This window comes from Echinops telfairi, unplaced genomic scaffold (assembly GCF_000313985.2).
Source record: "Echinops telfairi isolate 266 unplaced genomic scaffold, ASM31398v2 ScPeMD7_9;HRSCAF=40, whole genome shotgun sequence".
NCBI lineage: Eukaryota > Metazoa > Chordata > Mammalia > Afrosoricida > Tenrecidae > Echinops > Echinops telfairi.
In genome coordinates, this window is record NW_022103906.1 from 95,830,176 (window position 1) to 95,853,474 (window position 23,299).

The following is a 23,299-nucleotide window of genomic DNA, read 5'->3' on the forward strand; positions in this document are numbered from 1 at the left end:
CGTGCACCTCCGTGCGTCTGTCTGTCCAGTCAGCAGCCGTTTCCAGGTACCCTGACTGCTAACTAAGGAGAGAAACTGAGGAGCAGGGCGCAGTGCCAGCCAACGCGGAGGCACTCGCGGGCCAGGGGAGCCCCTACACCAGGACCTGGGGGGGCTAGGAATCCCCGGTGTGCAGACAGTTAAGCATCTGCCTCTCTCCCCAGAGTTGGCGGTGGGATTCCCTTCCAAGTGCTGCCGCAGCAGCAGTGGCGAAGCCGGAGGGTCTGCCCTGCAAACCCGGTCACTGTAGGCCCTGCTCTGCAGGTGATTTCTAGGAGCCTGAACTGACCAACTGACCAACTGACTTGACGTCAGCTGGCTTCAAGCGTCAATGATTTCCCGGGAGCCAAGAGGCCAAACACCCACCCTGTGAAAGAAGGGAAAACACATACCTGGAGTCGGGAAGGTCCAGGAGGAGTTGGAAAGTAAAGGGTGAGGGAGGGAAGAGAACTTCAGTGATGGAAAGGGGTGGGGGTGGGGAGCACGGGAGGTGACAAGGAGCATGATGGGAGCGGGAACAGCGGCAAGGTTAGCGTGGTCAGGAGCCTGGGGAGCCCAGGGTGCAGTCTCCGGGGCTGGAGAGCTGAGAGGGGCCAACTGAACAGAAGGGTCATGAAAAGCCAGGGGGGTGTGGATTCACCCCACCGGCAGTGGGCAGCCTGGACACTTCCTTCGGGGCCACCTTCTTGTCCCTGAACGAGCTCTGCCGCCACAGGGAAGTGGGCAGGGCACACCTGATCCTCCCTATCAGCTGACAGAGGCCAGGAGAGGGAAGGACCTATGGAAGGCCAATGGTGAGTGAACAGCGCGGGGGAAGGCTGCCTCCTCTACTGCTGTCTCCCTGATCCCTCTGCACGCACGCACGCACGCACGCACGCACGCACGCACGCACGCACGCACGCACCCTGTATGTCATCAGCTCCCTGTGCTGCCCGGCCTCATTGCTCACTGCAGCCAAGCGCCCTGTGGATTTCTCTGGCCTATTAAAAACATGGTGTTGGGCTTTGAGAGTCTGCAAGTGAGACGGGCCTGGGTGTCCCCCTCAGTAACGGCACACTGTGGAGTTGATTCACACACAGGGAAGAAGGGAGGCCGTCGTACGCCAATGCGTATTTTTGGCCCATGAAGCCTGAACTTGACTGAACCCTACGAGGAGATCTCCGTTCTCCATCTGCTCCCGTGCGAACCCTGGAGCTAGGAAAAACTACAGGAATGGCCACTCCCGCCCACCGCCCACCCCACCGGACGCAGCAGGGTGGGAAGCGCAGTTCAGTGAGTGTTTTGCGGATTCCTCCGTCAGAAATGGGGCAAGAACTCACACCGCTGCCCGTGCAGTGGGAGCCATGGGACATGGGGCACCGTGGTCTAACTGAACACACTGCGGCCCCGAGGAGGTCTGTGAGCAGCAGCAGGGGGCACAGCGCGGGCCGCCCCTCACCTTCCGTCGTCAGCTCCTCATCCTCGTTGTCGGTGCTGCTCAGCTTCTCCACATCGCTCTCGGGGGCCTCGTTCGCGGCCCCCTTCTCCGAGGGAACCTCGTTACTCACAAAGTAGGCAGCCAGGCCGAGCTCCTGCTCCAAGGCCGTCCTCACCAGGCAGGAGGAGTTTATCAGACGCAGGTCACAGTACCTTAAAGACCTAGGCGGAAACAGGAGGGCGGCTGTGGGAGTTACATCATCCGGTGTCAACTCGAGACTATGAAGCGTGAAGGGGTGGAGCCTAGCCTGTCAGGTCACAACTTGATGGGTGGACCGAGATAAATAGCTCGCTGCGTGGGGTTAAAGGGAAGAGGGGACCCCACAAAACATCACAGGTTCGGTAGGCGTAATTGTCCAGCGATAATAAGTAGAGATTATAGTAAAGTCATAGAGAGCATGAGAGTTAAAGGATGGAGTCAAGTAATGGAGTCAGACGCAATTCATGGTAGCATCGCTCACCTCAGCCCCGCTTGATGGTCCTCGTGGAGGGGGCTTAGCCGTCAGAGAAGAAGCCACTGCTTCGTCCTCCTTAGCCACCTTCTCCAGCCACCCTCTCGAGAACCAGGGAGCCTCATTATTTATTGCTAACCACGGATCATATCACTTTAGGGGGATACATCACAGCATTATGCGTCACAGAGAAGGGCAGTACAGTTCATCCTTGAACAGGTTTGATCATTCTGGTGTCTCATACAATAAAGCAGGCAATTACTATCCTGGGAGACATGCAAACCCCCTGATAGCAGATAACAACCTACGTCATAGAGAGGGGTTGTAACATAGGCAATACAAGCAATAGGAGGGGGATGACCTAGGGGTGAATGTGCAATAGTAAGAGGAGGGAATAGGGGGGCATGTGTGGCAAGATAGTAGCCTAAGCTTAGTCATCTTAGAGTGGTCCCGGGCTTGCCTATGGGCACTGCTTCGAGGGAACAAAAACAGAAAGGAATGGGCCCTATTTGTTGTGGGATAAACAGTAGTGTCTGCTTGATCTAGACAGCTGATACCTCTCAGTGAGAATGACTTCCAATCCATTCTTGATGGTTGATGTTAGGGAGAATAACCTCTGACCTACTTTCGCTGCCTAGTGAACAATTATTCTCAAGCTAAATCTGGCATATATTTTGGGGAGACAACTTAAGAGAAATCCCTCTGTTCCTCACATCGCTGGACCCACTCTCTCGTTCTCTGCTGGACATTCCTGTTGACAAGCCACATGGAGCTACACTGATGGAGGCAGAGCCCTGGAGCTGGAGGAGCCTCATGGAGACCCACGCCAGCACTGAGAAGCTTCTACCACCACCACTGGATCCACAGACTTTCCAGCCACTGGCCTGTGTTCTTCCTGCATTCGGTGTCATTGCATGTGTTGTGTGAGCCTGAAGCGGAATTTATAGACCAGTATCGAACATATGGGCTAAATATCGGACTTATGGACTTGATCTGGACTGGGCTGGGCTCAATATACCATTGCTCTTTTATATAAAGCTCTTTCTTATACACATGAGTGTCCACGAATTTGTCTCTCTAGTCCACCGAGACTAACACAGCATCCTTTCAACAGGTATTCACCAGTCTCTTTTAGACAGATAGGGGCCCTCATGATAGGTACGCCCTGGGCTGATGACTACAAGGTCAGCAGTTCACACCCACCCACCGCTTTGTGGGAGAAAGAGGAGGCTCTCTGGGGGCAGTTCTACTCTATCCCACAGAGCCGCTGTCTGTTGAAACTGGATCGATAGTCGTGACTGTTCGTTTTGTCTACAGAGGGGCCCTGCTGTCCATGGGAAATGACGCTCAGCAGCGGCCTGGACCTCAGGGGTGATGCTGCATGACTGTCCCTGCCACATACCCATGGTGACCACCGATAGCGGACACTGATGGAGGCATGAAGCCTAGCTCCAGCTGCAGGGCCCTCCCTCCCTCCACAAACAGCCCCACATAGAGCCCACACCAGGCTTGTCCGACAGGAGGCCAGCAGCCCTTCCCTCAGACACTCTGCTGCCACCTGCTGGCAAATGGACATCAAAGCCACTGATGTCCAAGAAGAGGTAGACCAGTGGTTCTCAACCTTCCTAATGCCGTGACCCTTTCATATAGATCCTTATGTAGTAGTGACCCCCCCAACCATAATATTATTTTTGTTGCTACTTCATCACTGTCATTTTGTGACTGTTATGAATCGTCATGGAAATATCTGATGCAGGATGTATTTTCATTGTTACAAATTGAACATCATCAAAGCACAGTGATTCGTCACAAAAGCAATGTCATTATATCTTGTGAAATATTGATTTCTAATTACAGATAAGTGAAATGTTGTCTTGAAGCATGGGTAACAGTCTTCATATAACAACAGTAAACTACATTGCTACATTTTGCAACAGTCTGCATAAAAAGCCAACATAGGTGCGAAGGCTGAGATAGATTCTTTCTCACCAGATCAGCATATCTGCTTGTGGGCGGACCAGCCTGGAGACGGATAGAGGAGCGGTGTCTCAGTTCCTAAGGCCATCGGAAATATGTGTTTTCCCATGGTCTCAGGGGACCCCTGTGAAAGGGTCGTTCAACCCCCAAAGGGGTCGAGACCCACAGCTTGAGACCCACTGCCATACGGGCAGTTCTACCCATCCATGGGGTCGCTGTGCGCTGGCACTGACTCTTCAGTGGTGACTTAGAGTGAGATAAAGACTCTGAGCGCGTAGGGTGCCATTCAAGGTCCAGAGTTCTAGCCTGACCTGACACGCCTCACAGTGGTGAGCCAGGCCCACCGGTCTATGGGAAACAGGATTTCTCCCAAGTTGTCTCCCCCAAATATATGCCACGCTCAGCTGCTTGCAAATGACTATGCACTTGGCGGTCATCAGGAGTAGATTAGGGGTCATTCTCCCTAAGAGCTATCAGCCATCTAGACCAGGCAGACACCACTGTTTATCCCGCAATAAGAAGGGCCCACTCCCTTCTGATAGGGATAGTAGTTGTCTGTTTCCTTGTAGGAGACACCAGAGAGGTCAAACCCGCCCAAGGATGACCAAGGTTAGGCTGCCATCATGAATCTAGGGTCCGCCCATCTTGTCACATGTGTACCCCTAGACCTTCCCATTCCTATGGCACACCCCTAGCTCATCCCCTTCCTGTCACGCTTATGCCTATCATAGATCCCCTTCCTACGGTGTATGCCTATTGTACTGCCCCTTCCTGTGACGTGTGGTTACCTGTAATCATGTCCCCCTAAAGAGAGAACGCTTGGTTAGCAATAAAGAAAAAGCTCTCCCCAGTCCTCGAGCCCGGGGGCTCTCCCCGGTCCTCAGTCCCCAAAGCTATCTCCTGCTCTCGTGGCCGGGCTCCCCCCACAAGGACCACCAAGCAGGGCTGAGGTAAGCATGTACCATGAATTGTGTCTGACTCCATTATTCCAGTCTCTCCTCTACCCCTCATGCTCTATGACTTTACTATAACCCTTACTTATTATTGCTGTACAATTGCGCCTACTGGACCTGTGATGATTTGTGGGGACCCCTCTCCCTTCTCCCCACACCAGTCAACTCTCTTCACTGCTCTGCTGGTTAATCAAAGGCCAACTCCCTTCACTGCACTGCTGGTTCATCACAGGCCCCCCGGGAGGTGTGCATGTGTGCACGTCCCCGTGCACACTCACCTGGGCAGGGATTCTCCATGCGGATCTATCCCACTGAGGATCAGGATGCAGGGCAGGCCCTCCAGCTCCAGGTACGTCTGAGGCCTCCACTCGGCATCGTCAATGCGCTGCCACTCCTGCAGGCAATCATAAAGCGAAGGAGGGGTGAGAATCCTGGCTCCCCAGCAACCGGCGGACGGTGCCGGGTGCCCTTTAGACATCGCCCGTTGTGAGGGTGGCGCCAGACTGAGCACCATTTGGCTCTGTGGCACACAGCGTTGCTACGAGCCTGAACCAGCACACCACCAGCACCTAATAGCAGCAGCATCATTGTTGGCTTAAAATTCTCTGAGGTGTCTTTTGATCCAGGTGGCAGGTCTCTAATTCTACAAGCAAGCACAGCTCCTAGGGGACCACTGCATCCCCGGCTCCTGCGGGCAGTGCCTGCACCGTCACGGCGTTCAGAAAAGATCGATGAAGCGGCCGGCTGGTTCTTTGGAAGAGAGCCGACGTCTTCCCGAGCCAGAGCGTTACTTTCTCCAATGTGCTCAGTGTGTTCTCTCCGTGAGACTGCCGTGCGGCTCGCTCATAGTCCCCACTCCTTTGCTCACCACTCGCTCTAGCCCTTGGCATCCCCCCTCACCTGCAGGCTTCGTAGGACCCCCGGTGCCACCGTGGAGATGCTCTGGGCTGCTAACGGCGAGGTCAGCCTTTCCAAACCACCAGCTGCTCCACGGGAGAAAGACAGGGTTTTCTGCGCCCACGGCGAGTGGCAGTTTCAGAAACCCACAGGGCAGGTCTACCCTGTCCCCTGACTCGATGGCAGCGAGTTTGGCCTGGGGTTCGTGGATTGAGTGAGACCCTGCTAGGCGGCAGGCACACATACACATGCATGTGCGCTCACACATTTCCTAAATGTGAGGCACTTAGGAAAAGGTGTGTGTGGAGTGTGGCCCTTGTCTTCCACCACGAGGGGCCGGGGAGTCAGATGTCATGGAGGCCACTATGACAGCTGTGGGCACAGGGGCTGTGGCGATGGGGGCATCAGACTGCTTTGTGGGAAAGAGGGGGGCTTCCTGCCTGAAGCACAGGCAACGAGTTCAGTTTTGAAAGCCTGGAAACAATAGATACACAAACCAACCAAGCTCATGGCCACTGAGCAGATGTCGACTCATCGCCAGCCCACAGGGCAGACAGGGTAGAACTACCCTTGCGGGTTTCTGGGGCTGTAACTCTGCACGGGAGTAGACATCCCCATCTTTCTCCTTCGGGGCATCTAGTGGTTTCAAACTGCTGACCTTGAGGACCGTAGCCTGAGTCCCCGCTGGGGCTCCCAGTGAAATGAAAGAAGACTTAAAACGCTCCCCAGAGAAAGACAAGCAAGCCACGGACAGGGGTGGGAGGAGAGGAGAGAAGGTGAGTAAGTGGTTTGGCCCCACTGAGCTGAGAAATGCGCCTCGGGAAGGGGCCAGAGAGGAGGCTGGGGGGTCCCGCCAGATCCTGGGAGCTGGCTGTCCCTGCCCCCCATCCCTCATCGCCCCCCCCACTTCGCCACCCACCTTGAGCTGCTGCAGGAAGTGTCTCCCGACGGTGACGCCCGCGCTGGGGCTGCCCAGGATGATCTCGAAGTGCTCCTCCAAGGACAGCCGCTGCCGCACGTGGGAGAGCCGCTCGTAGGCCACGGCCGCCAGGGGCGCGCAGGGGACCCGCAGCAGGACCATGAGCCCGCGGCCACAGGGGCACTGCTTCGAGGCGTTGAGGAGGTTCTGGGTGATCTCCAGCGTCTCCACGGACGTGTAGTTCTTCATCTGGGAAAGGCCGCTGGCGGCCATCAAGGCCGCCGCGTAGTGCTGCACCAGGACAAAGGTCCTGATCACCGCGCTGTGCAGGCGGGGGAACCTGCAACGCAAAGGGGCCGTCCGTCTGGGACCGGGGGGCGGTGCGCCCCCACAGAGCCCCTGCCAAGAAGGCGGTCCTCGCCACCCCCGTAAGTAACCCTGGCAGCCTGCCAGTTTGGGGACAAGTACAGCCAACGCCCAAGTGACTCCCAAATTTTATTTCCCAAACGCCTTTCGAAGTCAGCTGTTGGTGTCTCGCAGCTCCTTTCCCCCTTTTACAAGCTCCGTGACGTGTCCAGCTAAGACACAAAAAGGTTCATTTTCGTTGTTCTTTCTGTTCTTCATTTACATAGTAGCCACTTGATAAATGTTTGCCCAGTGAATCAATACGATGCTGGTCTATGTAGCCAGCAATTAGCAGCCTACTTTACATTTGGGGGGACAAGTTAGGCAATGTGCCCAAGCTTTTAACTAGACATAAGAGCCCCAACCATGATCAGCATTATGAGTGGAGCTACCACAACCCTACCTGAAATTGTGTGAGACCACCCTACGTCTCGTGAGATAGCCTATGGAGTCAGTGACGAGAGGAAGTTATTAGCAATGCAACTACATGTGCTGCCATCAGATGAACGACAAACCGGAGCTTCTCCAGTCAAACCAAGAATGCAGACGCCTCGGTTATTTTACTGAAGGTAACCCAGTGCAGGTACATCAAAGGGGCTGCTGCCTCCACGGGCATGCACTGTGGAACATCTCCAACCTGTGTGTCGGAAGCAGGCCCCACGGCTCACTGGGAAACTCCAGTGCTTCTCAGCAGGGATAAGCAACCCGAGGTCCTTTCTATAAAATGCTCTTGCATAACACGTGTATTTAGCTGTGATGAGTCTCCTTGACTCAGTGGCTTCGGGGGAACAAATAGAGTTTCTTGACCCACCAGGATAGGAACCTTAACATGATCATGCTGCTCCGACGACAACCCTGGCACCTGAGTTCCCACTGGGGTAGCCGGATCACCTGGCCAACAGCATCTCTGATAGCATCTAACGCCACTGTGACATTGTGCCCTGCTGCTTCTTCCTGCTCACCGTTCCCTCCCTCGTCTGATGCCTCCCTGAGCACTTCTCGGGAAGGCATGGCTGGTCCTTGGAAACGACACGAATTGGACTTTTGGCCCAGAGACTACCTCACTTTGTCTTGCAGGCTGGCTGAAAAAATGTGTGGGAAACGTCCTCGCCTCACTGCCCAGCTGGGGTGGTCCCTGGTCTGTCCCCTTGAGCAAGGTCATAAAAGCCGTCTGGGCGTGTGGCTCTTCCTTCCCATAGCTGCTGGCGTGTTGGGCTAGGTACAGAGTTCACCTACAGATGCTCTGAATTCTGAGAGGTCATCCACTAATGTGGAAAATGCTGGCATTCCATTTTGCTCAAAGGATGAGCGGAGACTTCTGTTTGGGATGAAGAGAGGAGCAGGGACCGAACTTCTCCAGTGACTGAAACAGCGGAAAAACGGAACGAACAGATGATCCGACAGCGCTTCAAGACATACGCTATTCATCAAGGAAACACTGTGTCCAGAAAAATGTAGGTGACTCTCTAGCTTCTGAAAGTCTTTCTCGGCTGCGCTGCGGAAGGAGGAGCCCGGCACAGCCAGAGATGCTGTAAGTGCCAGCAGACCAAAGCAGCCGGTGTTCACAGGACAAAGGACCAAATCAGAGAGAGATGCCGGGCCGAGGACTCTCAAGGACTGCAGAGGGTGCCCCTCACACCTTCATCTGAACAACAGCCATTGCACCTGTGTGAGGCAACTGCCCAGAGTCTAGCAAAGAGCCAACCGAGAACCTTGTGAGAGGAAACACTTTATCCCATTTCCTATCTCAGATGTTGTGAGCTTGATATTCCATGGGAAAGGGGCTCAACCACAGTCTACAGCACAGTCAGCACTCAGCACATGCGGCTGCCGTCAGAAGAAGGTAGGAAGCAGGGCAGGGGCTGCAGAGGTTAGTCTCTCAGCCTCCGCGTCGGCCCCAAAAGGACTGCTTCATGCGAAGGATTTCAAGAGCCCAGCTGCCAATCCATGAGTTTAAAAAATGGCCTTGTGGTAGTTACATTATCTGCTATCAATTTGGGACTTGAGAGGATTAAGAGTGAAGGGGTGGAATCTAGGCTGTCAATCAGGTTGCAGCCAATGAGGCCTCTGTGTGGGCATGGCCTTCTCCTGAGGATTCTGGGAACTCCTATATTTTCTTCCTTGGAGGTAGGAGACACCTCTCTGCTCACTCCCTGAGAGACACTCTACTGATAAGTCACATGGCGCTACACCCTGGGAGCTGGAGAAGCCACATGGACCTACCCTGATACAACCAGACCTCTGGAGCCAGAGAAGCCACGTAGACTCCTGCCAGCGCTGAGATGCTTACAATGCCACTGGATCCACAAGACTTCCAACCCACTGGCCTGTGATCCTCCTGCATTCGGCATCATTGCATGTATTTTGTGAGTCTGAAGAGGACTTTCTAGATTGATATCAGACATATGGGCTAATATTGGACTTATGGATTTGATCTGGACTGGGCTGGGACGTTTTCTCAATATTCAATTGCTCCTATATATAAACCTCTTTCTTATATGCAATGAGTATCCGTGAATTTGTTTCTCTAGTCTACCCGGACTAACACAGGCCTGACGACCGACTCTTCTTCTATCATCATCACAGAGCTGGAAGGTCTCAAAAAATTGAGTTTCTCAAGGCGTGTTCTGGGGAACACTTCAATACCGTACATACTCGAGTATAAGCTGACCTGTATATCAGCCGAGGCACCTCATTTTACCACAAAAACTACATAAAAACGTGCTGAAGAGCTCGACATATACAGGAGTCTATACGGTAAGTGAAAGGAGGCACTGCGCTGGCGCCTTCTGGCCAGGCTCACGGAAGCCACTGAGAATGGTCATGGTACAATACACAAAAAAGTACACCTCCTTTTTCAAATGTAACTTTTCCCCACACCCTTGGCCATGGAACTCTTTTGCCTCAGCAGCTGTTAGCACACAGTCACAGCAGAGCTGCTCGGCACGCCCGTGAGGGAGGCACTGTCGTTGCATCCTCTAACCAGCGTGGCGGCGGTGGAGGCACTCCTTCTGTCAAAAGACAGGCCTGACCTGGCTCTCCACACACAAACCGCGGTGCCTGCAATTTCCCAACCTCTCCGAGGCTCCGCTTCCTCTTCTGCAAAATGGCAGCCTCGTGACTAGCTCACGGGTCTGTGGGGACGGGGGTCAGAAGACAAGCTCTGAGTCGAGCTTTGTTCGGATCGGTTCGGTCACTTGCTGGATGTGGGACCTGAGAAAGTCCTCAAGGGCTTTGGGAGGTGGGGTGGAGTGCTGCCTCTGGACACCTCTGTTTCTTCCTTTGCACAATAGGCATAAAAGCAATGCCATCATCATGAGGGCCGGGTAAGACGGAGAAAGGGGGATTCTTGGGACAACATATGGCCTGAAACAAGCACTCCGTAGACAACACGTGGAGGATATAAAAGAATGAAGCCAGTCATATACACACACACACACACACACACACACACACACACACACATCATGAACTCGGCCTCCCTTGGCTGCGACCTTTGGGATTTGGGGCATCTTATACACACACACACACACACACACACACACACCATCAACTCGGCCTCCCTTGGTTCTCGCATTTATAATTCCTCGTTCCAGCATGTGTGTCTGTGGATTCCCATCTCGAAAGGTTCCTGAAGCAGCCGTAAGATGATGTCACCACTGATACGAACGACCCGACACAGGACAAGGCATAAACCAGCGTCACTTGAATGGACGGACTGAGTCACCCAGAAAGGGAGGGAAGGGAACCCCTTTGCAGGAGCCCGCCAGCGGCTACCCACGCCTCCTGGAAGGCTGGCCCTTGACTCTCCTGAGCCTGCCAGTCACTTCCGAGAGAGAAGAGTACCTTTTGCCTAACGCGGTGACCATGGCCTCAAAGGAACTGTCGTATCGGAGCAGGGGGAGGCTGTGTCCGGAAAGGGTGGACTCAATGAACTCTGACAGCCCAAAGTACTTCTTACTTTCGGGGTACAAGTCCACACCCTGAAACAGAGAGGAGCAGCTGTCACGCAAACCCGGCATTCCCCGGGAGGGCAGAGGTACCTGTCCGTGCCAGGCGAGCAGGTGATGGGGCTAGCCTTGTAAAGTCGTGCCTTGTAAGGCATTTTAGAAATCTCCCCTCCTTCCTGATCCAGACCAAAATACTGCTTCATCCTTAAAGATGCTGCATAGCACTTGGTCAAGGGTTTGCCCAATGTCTGGAGGCACTTGGTCCCAATGTCTTCACCGAGAAGAAACCCCAGCTCACGTAAAGCTATACATGTACATACACAACTTCCTCTATTAAAATTGCTTCTTTCCATAATTATGAATTGATCTTGGGAATATGCTAATCAGTGATCTCGTATCCCCTTGTTATTAAAATTAACAGGAAAAATATAGACTTAGCTAACTTGATTCAGGCTGGCATCCATTCCTGCACCCACTAAGACGGGTGCTTCTCCAACATCAGAGCACAGCAAAGTCGGGGCAGGCTGTTCAAATACAAAGGCCCAGACTTCACCCCAAAGAGCATGAGGGCAGGGAGGCCAGACCACCCAGATCAAGCCTCCTGGCTGCACAGCCCTTAGGGAAGGGGCCCTCTCCCTCCCGCCGCCTCGTGTCCCCAAGGACAAAGCAGGAATCAGACCAGCACCTGCTTCTGGAGCAATTCCAGAAGCACAGGCCCTTAGACAGTGCGTGGCACAGGGTAGGAGCTTCATGAACAACTGTGATTGTTACTCTTATTCTTGGTTTGCAGGATGGGGGCCAGGCGTCAGTGTTTTCAAAAGCTCCTCAGATGACTCTGAGCCACCCTGAAAGTCCAGCATTTGGCAGTTGCTTCAACCACCCAGGGTCCTCAAAGGATCCGAACGGTTTGGGTCTCCTCTTTTGGCCAGGAAAGGACAGGTAATAAGCTAAACTAGAACTAACTAGGCAACAAGGATATGTGCTTGGTTTGAGCAAGGAGATTTTGGACCCACTGCTTCAGAGTGTGGGGACAGGAAACGCAGGAGGCATGTCGAAGAAGCCTTCTAGATAAACTTGGGGTCCCTCCATATGGAGCCCCAATCCCCTCAGTTTTCAAGGGGTCTACCCTTAACGTCTGGACCCTCTACCACGGAGCTGCTGCTTAGAGGGTCGGAGAGCTCCAGCCAGTACTGGGGAACATGCCAAACCTGACTGCATCGGAGGGGCCAGCGGAGACACTGCGGGAAAGGTTCCCACGGGCGTGTGGAAAAGTTAAAATCTATTGCCAGGTTGAATGAAGGGTCCAAGGAGTTGGACTCTGCTTGATCCCCAACAATATCAGTCAAGATTTTTTTTTTTCAGTTGAAACAGTATTTTTTTTCCCAACTCAAGGGTCCATGCAGAATTGCAAAAGCCTGGGGCCCGGGCCCTGGGGGTCACTCACATTACTGCAGGAGGCCGGCCAGTGGACCTCGTTGTACGGGCTGATGAGGGTGTGCTGTGTCTGCAGGGCGTACGGGAAGGAAGTCACGTGCAGGGTCACGATGTTGGGAGCCTCCTTCACCTCCCTGCAGTTCAGCAATCTGTCTACCACACCCACCGGTGGGTCACTTGGAGAGTAGAGATTGTGAACGGCGCTACTGAGGGGAGGGAATGGGAGAGAAGAAACAGTGAGGGGCATTCCCAACCCAGCAACCCCGCCTTTCCACAGGAACAAGCCCTGGAATGCACGCATCCCAGGCCACCCATGGCTCTGTCCCTGCCCAGGGAAAGGCGGAACAGAAACAAAGACTGCATTTCAGGGTCTCTCAGGACCAGCCGTGACACACAAAAGAACTGGGGTGGGGGGAGTGGGGGCAGCTGCTCCTCTAGAAAGCTGCCGAGAGCTACACAATCCGCCTACCCCTTTGGCCCCGTGTCTCTGAACCAGCAGAGTTCAACATATCGCCTTCTTGCTCCGGCCCAGTCTGTGTGCACACTGTGTCCTGAGAGCCTTGTCCTTCCCACCCTCCCGCCCTGGAGATGACCGAGGAGCAGCTAGCTACACAGGGGCAGTATGTGCTCCACGCACACGGCCCGGCCGGGGTCAAGGAGAAGGCACGTATTGGGGCAAAGGGCTGGAAGGGGGCCTAGCTCAGACCCTTCCTCTTTGTGAGATAATGGTCTCAGCTTAAGGAGCGCACCCTGGCTCCCTGGTGATGCTTTGGCTTGACGTTCGGCTGCTAACCACAACTCTGGGGGTTCAACACCCCCACCCCTCACGCTAGCCACTCTGAGAGAGAAAGACAAGACTGTCTGCTCCCTTCAAGACTGACAGCCTCGGAAACTCTGTAGGGTGGCAGTGAGTCAGCACCCACTAGGTGGCAGTGGGCTTGGCTCGATGGACTCAAGTACATCTAGGGAAAGGGGCCAATCGGGGCTTAGCCTTTGGTGGGAGGTCAAGAAACCTACCCCATTGTAAAGAGTTACAATGTCGCGGTTATGTCACTGCGGGATGTTTAAACCCCAGCCTGCATTGTAAACCTCTTTTCCAGGGGATCTATAAGGCCCTGGCCAGCCCTACATTTCTATGAATCTGTGATCAAGCAAAGCCTTCCTCCATGGTCTGCCCCCACCCCAGCCCACTGGCCCCCCAGTTTCTCCTGGCCGGCCTCAGCAACATTGTCTCAACCCAACCCTAAGGCTGTTCTCACAGCCAATGGCCATGAAGCCCCATCAGGCTCCTGGTGAAATTTCACCTGGCACCAACTATGCCCATTTTAACTGAGCCCATACAGTGGCCCGCAGAGGAAACTGAGCCCGGAGTTGGTGGCAGCCTGATTCAGGGAGTGGCCTGGGCTGAGCTGTCCCAGCCAACCTCCTCTGTTGACAAAGAGGGCACAGAAAAGGCTCATCAGGATGAAATCCAGGGGCCTTGGTTCTAGACCAGGCCGAGTGTCACTGGTACCCACCCCCACCCGCTCAACCCCCTGCCCGTGACTTGCAGTGAGACACTGCCCTTCTCCGGCATTTGTTTCTCCTTGTGGAAAACTTCTCCTGTGATAGCCCCAGCTCAAAGAGCCTGAAAACCACACCATCTGCTTACAGATTCCAGACCTCCCAACCCGACAGCACACATCTTTCCCAGCCCCAGCCCCCCCGGCCCAAAGCTTCATCCACACAGATCAAAGGAGAGCCTTGTCATACACAAGTCACTCTAACCTCACAAGATCCCAGTGGGCATGGTCGTGGATTAGAACAAAGAGGGTATGCGGATTCTGAAAGGAGTTTTGCAGAAAGGCCTTAAATTTTGTCTGAGCCTCCGCATCTAGCTTCAAAACATACTGTTCTACTCTCTGCTTGGTCATGTGCTCCTTCTCCAAGCCAAGCTCCAGTAAGACCCCTGCAACACAGTAAAAATGCATCAGACACTTCAAACATTGTCACTTTCACTCAACACACCTGGGAAGCAGCTCTGATAGGCCGGGCAGTGTGCTGAGGCCTAGGTCTACCCAGGTGACTGAGACAGAGGGGACTGGGAAAGGGACTCTTACCCAGAGGACTACTGTCTAATCCTTCATGGTCAGGATGCTGAGGCATGGGGATGGGGTGGGGTGGGTGGTCTGATCCACAGCTTGACTGTGCACACAGCTGTCCCCCACTGGGCCCCAGAAAAGCTGGCTTCATGAAGCAGCTGCATCCAGGCATGAAGTAAAACTGAGCGTCACAGGATACCACTCGGGGTTAATCTTGTGCGTGAGGACATTAACTCTGAATATCGCATGCTTAAATATCAACTCCCCGCAAAGCACACAGGACACGCACGCGTGTTAAGGGGAAGTCACACCTTAAAACCTAGCAGGTGAGCTGCAGTGTGACCCAATCGAAACTCGTGTCCCGGTTCTACCTCTTAGAGACAGTAGCATCCTGGGCACCCATCTCTGAGCACCAGTTTCCTGATGAACAAAACGGGTGTGGTCACACTTGCCCCACCAGGTCGGAAGCGAAGAATCAGGTGAACTCTGATTCACCGGTGATTGCAGAGGGACCCAGGCTCTTCCACGCAAGACTGAGCCCTGGCCTCGGCAAGGCTAGCTACCTGAATGCCAGACGTGGAGCAAGGTCTGCCGGTAGGTCACTTCGGAGGGTGGAATACAAATCAGAAAGTCAACCTTCTGGAAGGATCCCAAATCCAGATTCTGAGTGCTGGAATCGGCGATGGAGCACAGGTGGGAGAGGAGCTTCTGGGCCACTGCCAACTGGAAGGGCCGGACAGGGTGTGGCTCCGGTGTGTAGCCTGGAACCAGAGCCCACAGGGTGAGGTGAGCCAGGGGCACCCATGGTTCCCACCCCCCTCATCCTAAGAGGGTAAAACTCAGCAAATCCAGCAGGGCCCCAGGATAGCGGTGTCCTCTAAAGTGGCCAGCGAGTGTTTATTTGGAACAGGCACCCCTCCTCTGGCTGGAGCTCAGGGGACAGCTGCCCAGAGGAACTGATACAAGTGCTGATGCTGCAAGAGGATGACAGTTCTCAGGTAGAGAGGTAGGGCTATCACAGTTCTTTGGGAACTGAACACAGAGGGATCCTTTTAACAACGTTTGCACAAAGCAGAAATCAACACACTGAAACGTGCTCTTTCAGGAAAAGCGGACAGACCTGGATAGTCAGGGCAGAATGGGATTATCACTGAAGATGGAAACTACAATTACGTATTAGGTCTCCGTGGAGGCTAAGGATCTGCCTTCTGGACCAGGGCTGGACTAGCATCCTCACAGCCCCCAGAGCTCCTGGAAGGCCGTCACTCCCAGGCCCGGCCCTCGGCACGCACGCAGTCTCCTCTCCTGACTCACCTGTGCATGCTGGCATCCCACGGGCATCCAGGGCTGCCGGTTTACTAATGGAGGAGGTGGCAAGGGAAGAAGAACTATGGCCTTGATTCTCCTGATGAAATTTGTCCAGCAAAATGTCGATGTCACCCTCTACCCAAAACAGAGAGAATAAACAGAAATGTGTTTTGCATCCCTGTTCAATTCAGTAGACACCTAGGAAACACCTACTGTGCCCCAGGCACTGTCCCGAGGCCTGGGTACCAGAGATTTAAACCAAGACAACAAGAAAAGAAAAAGGTATAGCCCACACCCTGCCAAGGTCTTAGTCCAGTAAGGTAACTACATGAACAAAGCCAAGTACATTGTATCTGGGCATGTGCCCATGACCGAAGAAAGCGTAATAAGATGCTGAGGGACAGAGAAGAATCCCAAGCCCATCCCAGAGAAGGAGGGGCCAGCAAAGGCTTCTGGGAGAAGCCTTGAGGGGTGGGAGGTGGGAGAGGAAGGGCACTCTCCAAATAGAACACAGGGCACGGACATCGTCTGCGGTCAGTTTCAAGTGAGCAGGAAGGGGAGACAGGGAGCAGTGGCAGGCAAGGCTGGGGGAGAGGCAGAGGGGGCCAGGCACAAGGCCCTGCTGTGCAGACGGGGTCAGCGACCACACAGCCCCCACCACGGAGAATCCAATGCTTCAGCCAGCACTGACTCCTGACCCATAAAGGCAGAGGTTAGAACAGGAGGGCCAGCTTCTACAGGAAGATGGATTAGAACCTGAACAGGCCTACCTGGACAGAGGGTGCTAAAAAAGGCCCCCAAGGAGTCCACCTTCCCAGTCACCAACTCGTAATTGACTTCCTTCTGGTACTCAGCGGGGGTGAGGAGGCTCTCAGAGAGAATCCGGGCTTGGTATTTTCCTGGAAAACAATCAACACACCCCAAAGGGCCCCTTAGGGCCTCACGGAGGGACAGGACCCGGGTCTCTATCTCTCTACACCCCAAGGCCAGCAGCTGGCCTGGCAAAGAGCTGGTGCTCCAGGATCTTTGTTCAATGAGTGAATGGCAGGCAACCGTCCCAACACCTTCACAGCGATGGTGACCAGAGGGACGAAGGCAAGGCAGGCCAAGATTTTGCAGAGAGAAACTGGGGCCCAGGCTGCGGAGCCTCTCCCCCAGCGACTAGTCGTGTCACCCAGGATGAACCCCTTGGGTCTTGCAGCCTCGGCTTCCCCATCTGGAAACAAGGCTAAGCTAGTAGCAATCTCACAGGACAGGGCTGCCGCGAGGATTAAAAAGAGACAATGTTTATAAGATGCATGCATAGCATGTTGCCCCACCCCACACGCAGCAGGATGCCAGGTTTACTGCCAGAGCGATTATTGAAATCAGGGGGCAGAAATAACAAGAAACAAAGGATACACTGGGATCAGAGGATAGCCCCTGGTGGCTGTGATACTGCATGGTGATAGATCATCTTCCAGCCTGCCGTAAGGGACTCAAAATGCTTCCGTCTCACATAGACAACACCTACTTGGGTTGTCTGATGTTCATGCATTTATATATTATTTGTACTTTGAATTTGTCTGACTTTATTTAGTTATATATTATTTCTGGTTTTTCCATTCAACAACTCGTGACACTGATGCCCGTCCTTAGACATCTCAGAACCCATTGCTCTAGGACTGCAAGTTCAAGCTTAAGTAAGCCCCGCCCATGCACAGAGTTCTGAAGGACGCACCCTGTTGGGTAAAAGAGCAGAGGCCAGTGGGCCTTTAAACTGAGGATGCCTACAGTGCAAACCTTGCTAAATACCACGTCACATTCCAGGTTAAAGACGACTCAACTTGTCAGTGTTGCCCTTTCAGATGTAGAAGAGGAACCCGATTTCCAGAAGGTACTTTCACCAGCACCCTCCAGGGGGGCTTGGCAGCCCAGAGGGATGCCCAGCTTCTTCCTCTTTTGTAATCTAGGGATGGCTGTACGTAGAAGTGTATAGTGCATGGGTCCTTTGTAAATTCAAATGAGGTAAATGATTGAAATTGTGACTTCTGGAAAATTGCACTTTGCTTTCCTTGCCCTAGGAGCACTGGCAGCCTAGAGGGTAAGAGCCTTGAGCTGCTTGCTAACCGCACAGTCAGCGATTCAAAGCCACCAGCTGCTCTGTAGAAACAAGACGAGGTTTTCTACTCCTGAGAAGAGTGACAGTCTCAGAAACCCACAGGGGAAGTTACTAGCCTGTCCTACAGGCCGGTAGGAGCCAAAATGCACGCAACGACAGTGAATTTACTCTGGTTTTTTGGGTTCTCCCTTAAGGAGCTGCTCATTGCTCGTTGGCTTACACAAGCTCACTAGTAAGGACTCGAGATAGACCTCACGAGGACCCACTTGCTCAGTCCACCATCCTCTTGCACAGGAAGAGTAGTCTGCAGGGTGTGTGTGTGTGTGTGTGTGTGTGTGTGTGTGTGTATGAAAGAGAAAGAGAGAGATATTTTGGAGGGCACGCAGTGGGTGTGAAGAAGCCAATACGTGAGGCTTGAGCCCCCCCCTCCTGGTGTGATTCTGTGCCCTTGCGCCAGAGTAAGAAGGAGCCTCCACGAGCTACAGCTGCAGGCTAGGAAGGGTGTCTGTGACCTCAGTCACATGGCGTCAGCACGCAAAATCTGAATTGGCCCTAAGTTGTATTCACCACTCGATTTCCTTAGCTGTTTCAGGGGTACATATTTGAGCCTTCCATTCCTGTGGCATCAGATCCTGCCCTTCAAACGCAGAACTTCACGTGACTAAAACTCGGAGGAATACTGAAACCGCCCAAGGAAAGGACCCAGTGCCCACAGAGCACTGCTCAAGTCCTGTGATCCCTTGCCTCGACTTCACGCCATCCACCTGCAGCCAAGGGCGCTCTCGGCATCTTCATCACGGATCACCAACTAGACCCCTTCCTGGAGCCCCGGTGGCCTAGCAGCGGTTACAAACTGGGCTGCTAACCACGAAGCCACCAGTTTGAAACCACCCCCGCCACTCCGGGGAAGAACGACGGGGCTCGCTACCCCCATCGAGAGCTTCTGTTCTTGGAAACCCACAGGGACAGTTCCACCTTGTCCTGCAGGGTGGCCATTAGTGAGGACGGACCCCAGGGCAGTGCGTTTGGCTTATCCCCCTGCTTTCTTCATCTGTACGCCAGCCACCTCTCAGACCGAACCCCAAGGGTCCCACTCCCCTTCTCAAAGCCATGCCTCTACAAGACACCCCTGCCGCCCTCCCAGTCTTCCACACCTCACGTGTCCATCCCGCCCAGCAGTCTGACCCCACTGCCACCGGCCAAGCTGCTCAAACTGCTGAGCATGGCCGGAGATGGCACCCAGCTGTCTCCGCAGACACAGCTGCCACACCAGTGACCGCAGGCACTCTTGCTGGCTGCCCCCGAGCCACCCCTCAATCCAGGGGAACCCCTTGGAGGACCAGGACCCAGCAAAACTCTCCCCGAGGGACTGGGGCCTGGAAATCCTCACAGAGGTCGTTTCTAGGCCTTTGCTCCCCAGAGCCGCTGGCTGAGTTTGAACGGCCAACTTTGGGATCAGCAACCAGTCACGCTCTGCATGGGCCACCCAGGTTGCTCCGAATCCTTAGTGCCGCCCTGTGCCCCCGTGGCACTTCTCTTGGCAATGCGCCGTCACCTTCCCAGACAATTGCTTCACGCCCCTCTTCACGCCTCAGTCTGGCAGCGCTGTGACTCCCCCGCTGCCTATTTAAAAGGCCAGGACAAGGAGCGGCCGAACACAGCAGGGCATCTTCTCCTGCCACCAGCCTACCTGCGCCCCTGCTCATGTAGACGCCCAGCCCTGGGCCTCCAGCCAGCACCTTGCCGGTAGAGTGTGGCCTCACACCCCCGGCCCCCTTCACCGCTCCCCTCCAGTGCATCTCCTCCTCACCGCACTCGGCCTCCCCCCGCCCCCCCCATCAGCTAGTGTCTGCCACCCTCCTGCTTCAGTCCCACAATGAAACACCCTTCGACTTCTCCGCTTCAACAAGCCAACAGAGAGGCTGCTCCCGTTCCCCTCCAATTACTCTCCTGTCTCCATTCCCTTTAGAGCTAAATGCTTCAAAACAGAGGGGGAGGGGGAGAAAAAGGGAACCAATCACAATGATGGGTATATAACACACACACACACACACACACACACCGCCAAGGTGGACGAATAACAGAAATGTGGGTGAAGGGAGACCGCAGACGGCGTCAGATATGGAAATAACAATACTAATATAGAATTGATCAAGGATTCACGAGGGTGAGAGGGTGGAGGAGGCAGGTGAAAAAGAGGAGCTGATACCAAGGGTTCAAGTAAAAAGAAAATGTTTTGAAAATGGAGATGGCAACAAAGGTACAAGTGTCCTTGATACATGGATGTGTAGAGTGTTGTAAGCTCCGTTAAGAGCCCCCATAAAGTGATCAATCAATCAATAAACAGTTGCCTGTATTGTCCCTTCCCCTGACTCTCTCCTGACCCAGCCCAAATAAGGCCCCCCCCCCCCAGGAAACTACTTGGTCAGGGTCCCCGATGACCCCCAATGACAGAACAAGGGGTCCATTCTCAAACCACACCCTGCTCTGGCTTCCTAAACTTCCGTCTCCCCTCCTCCTCCCTCGTGGGCGCTCGTCTGCCCCGTCTCCCCTGTTCCCACGGCCCGGGCCCAGTCTTGGGGAGCACAGTCATTGCCCGGGGGCTTGCTTTCGCGTTTGCCTTGGGTTTCTGCGCCAACACCAGCTTGTCACAGGGGGGTCCCCTGACTCCCGTTTCAAAGTGTGTCCCCTGACTCCATCGCTCTCCCTCTGTCCGAGCTGTACTCTGCCATCACACTTACTACCCATTTCTTGATGGTGGCTCTGCCTCCCCTTCTGAAACAGGGGCCCTGGGAAAGCCAGAACTGAATTCTGCCCACCGCCGTCTCCCCAGCACCCCAAACAGTGATTGTTATGCAGGTCTTTGCTGTGGTTTTATAATTGATCCTCTCATTCGCCCGCACGACACAGTAAGGTATGGTTTTTATCTGGGCTTTAGAGTTGGATCCACTGAGGGCCAGAGTCAGATGGCCAGCTGCCTGGTGGGCCCAAGGGAACAGAGGAGGTGGGACTCAGGAGTCCCTGGAAGACACGCACAGTGAATGCCCTCAGTGGCTAACGAGAGGTGGGAGGTGGCAGTCCATCCAGGGGTGCCTTGCTTGGGAGAAAGGCCCGGCAATCTACTTCCCCCAACGCAACCCTGTGGAGCAGAGCTAGACTAGGGAGCATGCCAGGCCTCTGGGGTCAGCCAAAGGCCCCTGGATGGAAACCGGCTTGGCTTTTGAAACATTTCAGACACAGACTCTAAACTTAACTCACATATTCCTGAGGGAAGACCTATGAACCAGTAAGCTTGCTATTTGAAACAGGAGACACACTGTACCATTCACCGTGTGCGCCCAGGGCCCGTGGCTCCTTGCTGAGAAGGCCGAGGTGGGGGGTGTAAAAAGGAGAAATCACTCCGGCTGGGTTTCTCTAAAGCCAGGGGGCGGGCCCAGGACTCACCTGTGACGGCGATGCAGGAGTCGATGGCCGAGCTGCGGCAGGCGCAGATGATGACCACGTAGTTGGTCTTGGCCAGCTTGCCCTCGATGAGCAGCCGGAACATCTCGGAGAGGCCCTCGGCCAGCGAGTAGGTGCACTCGATGATGTGCACGCTGTCATTGCAGGAGCTGGCGGCCAGGCCGGCCAGCCAGGGCAGCTGCGCCGAGGTCACGGGTGCAGCGGCGCCGGGCGCTGGCGGGAAGGGCTGCGGCGGCCCCTGTTGGTACTGGCGGATCTCGGTCAGGTGCGACTCACGCCAGGAGCGCATGAAGATCTGCTCCAGGTCCTCCATCAGGGGCACCTGGTCCGCCGCTGCCAACAGGGCAGACAGACGGACAGACAGTGCTTCAGCCCCCGTGCCACTTGCCTGGCACGGGTGGTGTCAGACATACTCAGGCAGGCATCTCTGGGGAACATGTGCACGTGATTTCAAAGAGCAATGTTAAACGGCAGAGGGGCCCCTGGGAGTCACAGGAAAGGGCAAGATGCAGGAAAGAGGAGAGGGAGCTCAAGGGTCCAGATGGCAAAACACTTCCTACGGGGTGACGTGTGGATCAAAACTCAAATGGTGCGAGGACCCTAACCATGGAAAGGTTGTGGACAAGAGCGTTCCTTGTGGAAGGAACTGAAAAAAAAAAACCTCAAGTGCCATCACAGCAGATCCTGTAGGGCAGGGTACAGCTGTCCTTATGGGTTCCCGAGACCTTTCGGGGAATAGAAAGCCTTTTCTCTCCTGAGGAGCAGCTAGTGGTTTCGAACCACTGACCTTGTGGTTAGCAGCCCAACATGTAACCACTATTCCAGAGAGAGGAGGGGCAGGAGGAGAGATTCCTGACCGTCCTGAGCAGCAGCCCTAAAGGCACCCTTCCTGCCTCACTATGCACCCTGCCAGCCTGCAGCCCTGGCTCCTCCCCCTCCCCCTCCCTCTCCTCCTCCTCCTGGCCTCGTGACCTCACAGGGCTGCCTTGTCCCCAGGCCTTAAACCCTAGCACTCTTCCCAATCCATAATCGCGCCCCTGGTGTGGTAGTTACATAATCTGGTGTCAATTTGAGAGGATTATGAGTGAAGGGGTGGGGTCTGGCCTGTCAATCAAGATATAAGCAGTGAGGCCTCTGTGTGGGCATGGCCTTCTCCTGAGAATTCTGGGAACTCCTATATTTCCTCCTTGGAGGCAGGAGACACTCTCTCTCTCTCTGCTCACTCCCTGAGACATGCTCTACTGACAAGACACATGGCACTACGCTGATAGACCCTGTGCCCTGGGAACTGGAGGAGCCACGTGGAGACCCAGGCCAGTGCTGAGATGCTCCCACCGCCACTGGATCCATAAGACTTCCCACCCACTGGCCTGTGATCGATCATCCTGCATTCAGCATCATTGCATGTGTCTCACGAGTCTGAAAAGGAATTTATAGATTGGCATTGGACATATGGGCTAATATCGGACTTAATGCACTTGATCTGGACTGGGCTGGGATGTTTTCTTAATGTACAGTTGCTCTTTGACATAAAGTTCTCTCACACACGAGTGTCCTTGGATTTGTTTCTCTAGTCTACCCAGACTAACACCTGGGATCTCACCCAACTTCACAGCTTCCTTGTGTATCCTCTCTACACCCGTGTTCCCAGCAGACCTCAGCCCTGTCCCCGGCCCCTCTGAGGATCCAGCTGTTCAAATCCTCAACACAGCCCCTGCAACTGCAGGGGGAGTCTCAAGCTTAAGAACGCCGAGACACAACCCCGGGCCTTCCCTGGGCTCCATCCTCCTCCTCCTGGTGTCCTTCGGCTCCCTCAACACACACCCCATCAGCCGCAGCTCCAAT

The 23,299-nt window shown here is 54.4% G+C and overlaps 1 protein-coding gene across 3 annotated transcripts in view; it reads right to left on the reverse strand.

Moving 5' to 3' along the window:
- The window catches only part of GREB1 (growth regulating estrogen receptor binding 1), a 92,332-nt gene that overhangs the window by 26,434 nt on the left and 42,599 nt on the right, over nt 1-23,299 (reverse strand). For all 3 annotated transcript variants that reach the window (XM_004696039.2, XM_045286648.1, XM_045286649.1), the window contains exons 11-20: nt 21,437-21,787; nt 16,662-16,790; nt 15,898-16,026; nt 15,147-15,344; nt 14,270-14,450; nt 12,513-12,708; nt 10,965-11,101; nt 6,714-7,053; nt 5,176-5,291; nt 1,478-1,677 (exon numbers count right to left, since the gene is read on the reverse strand). In XM_004696039.2, the coding sequence (XP_004696096.1) occupies nt 1,478-1,677; nt 5,176-5,291; nt 6,714-7,053; nt 10,965-11,101; nt 12,513-12,708; nt 14,270-14,450; nt 15,147-15,344; nt 15,898-16,026; nt 16,662-16,790; nt 21,437-21,787 (1,977 nt within the window). The remainder of the gene's footprint in view (nt 1-1,477; nt 1,678-5,175; nt 5,292-6,713; nt 7,054-10,964; nt 11,102-12,512; nt 12,709-14,269; nt 14,451-15,146; nt 15,345-15,897; nt 16,027-16,661; nt 16,791-21,436; nt 21,788-23,299) is intronic.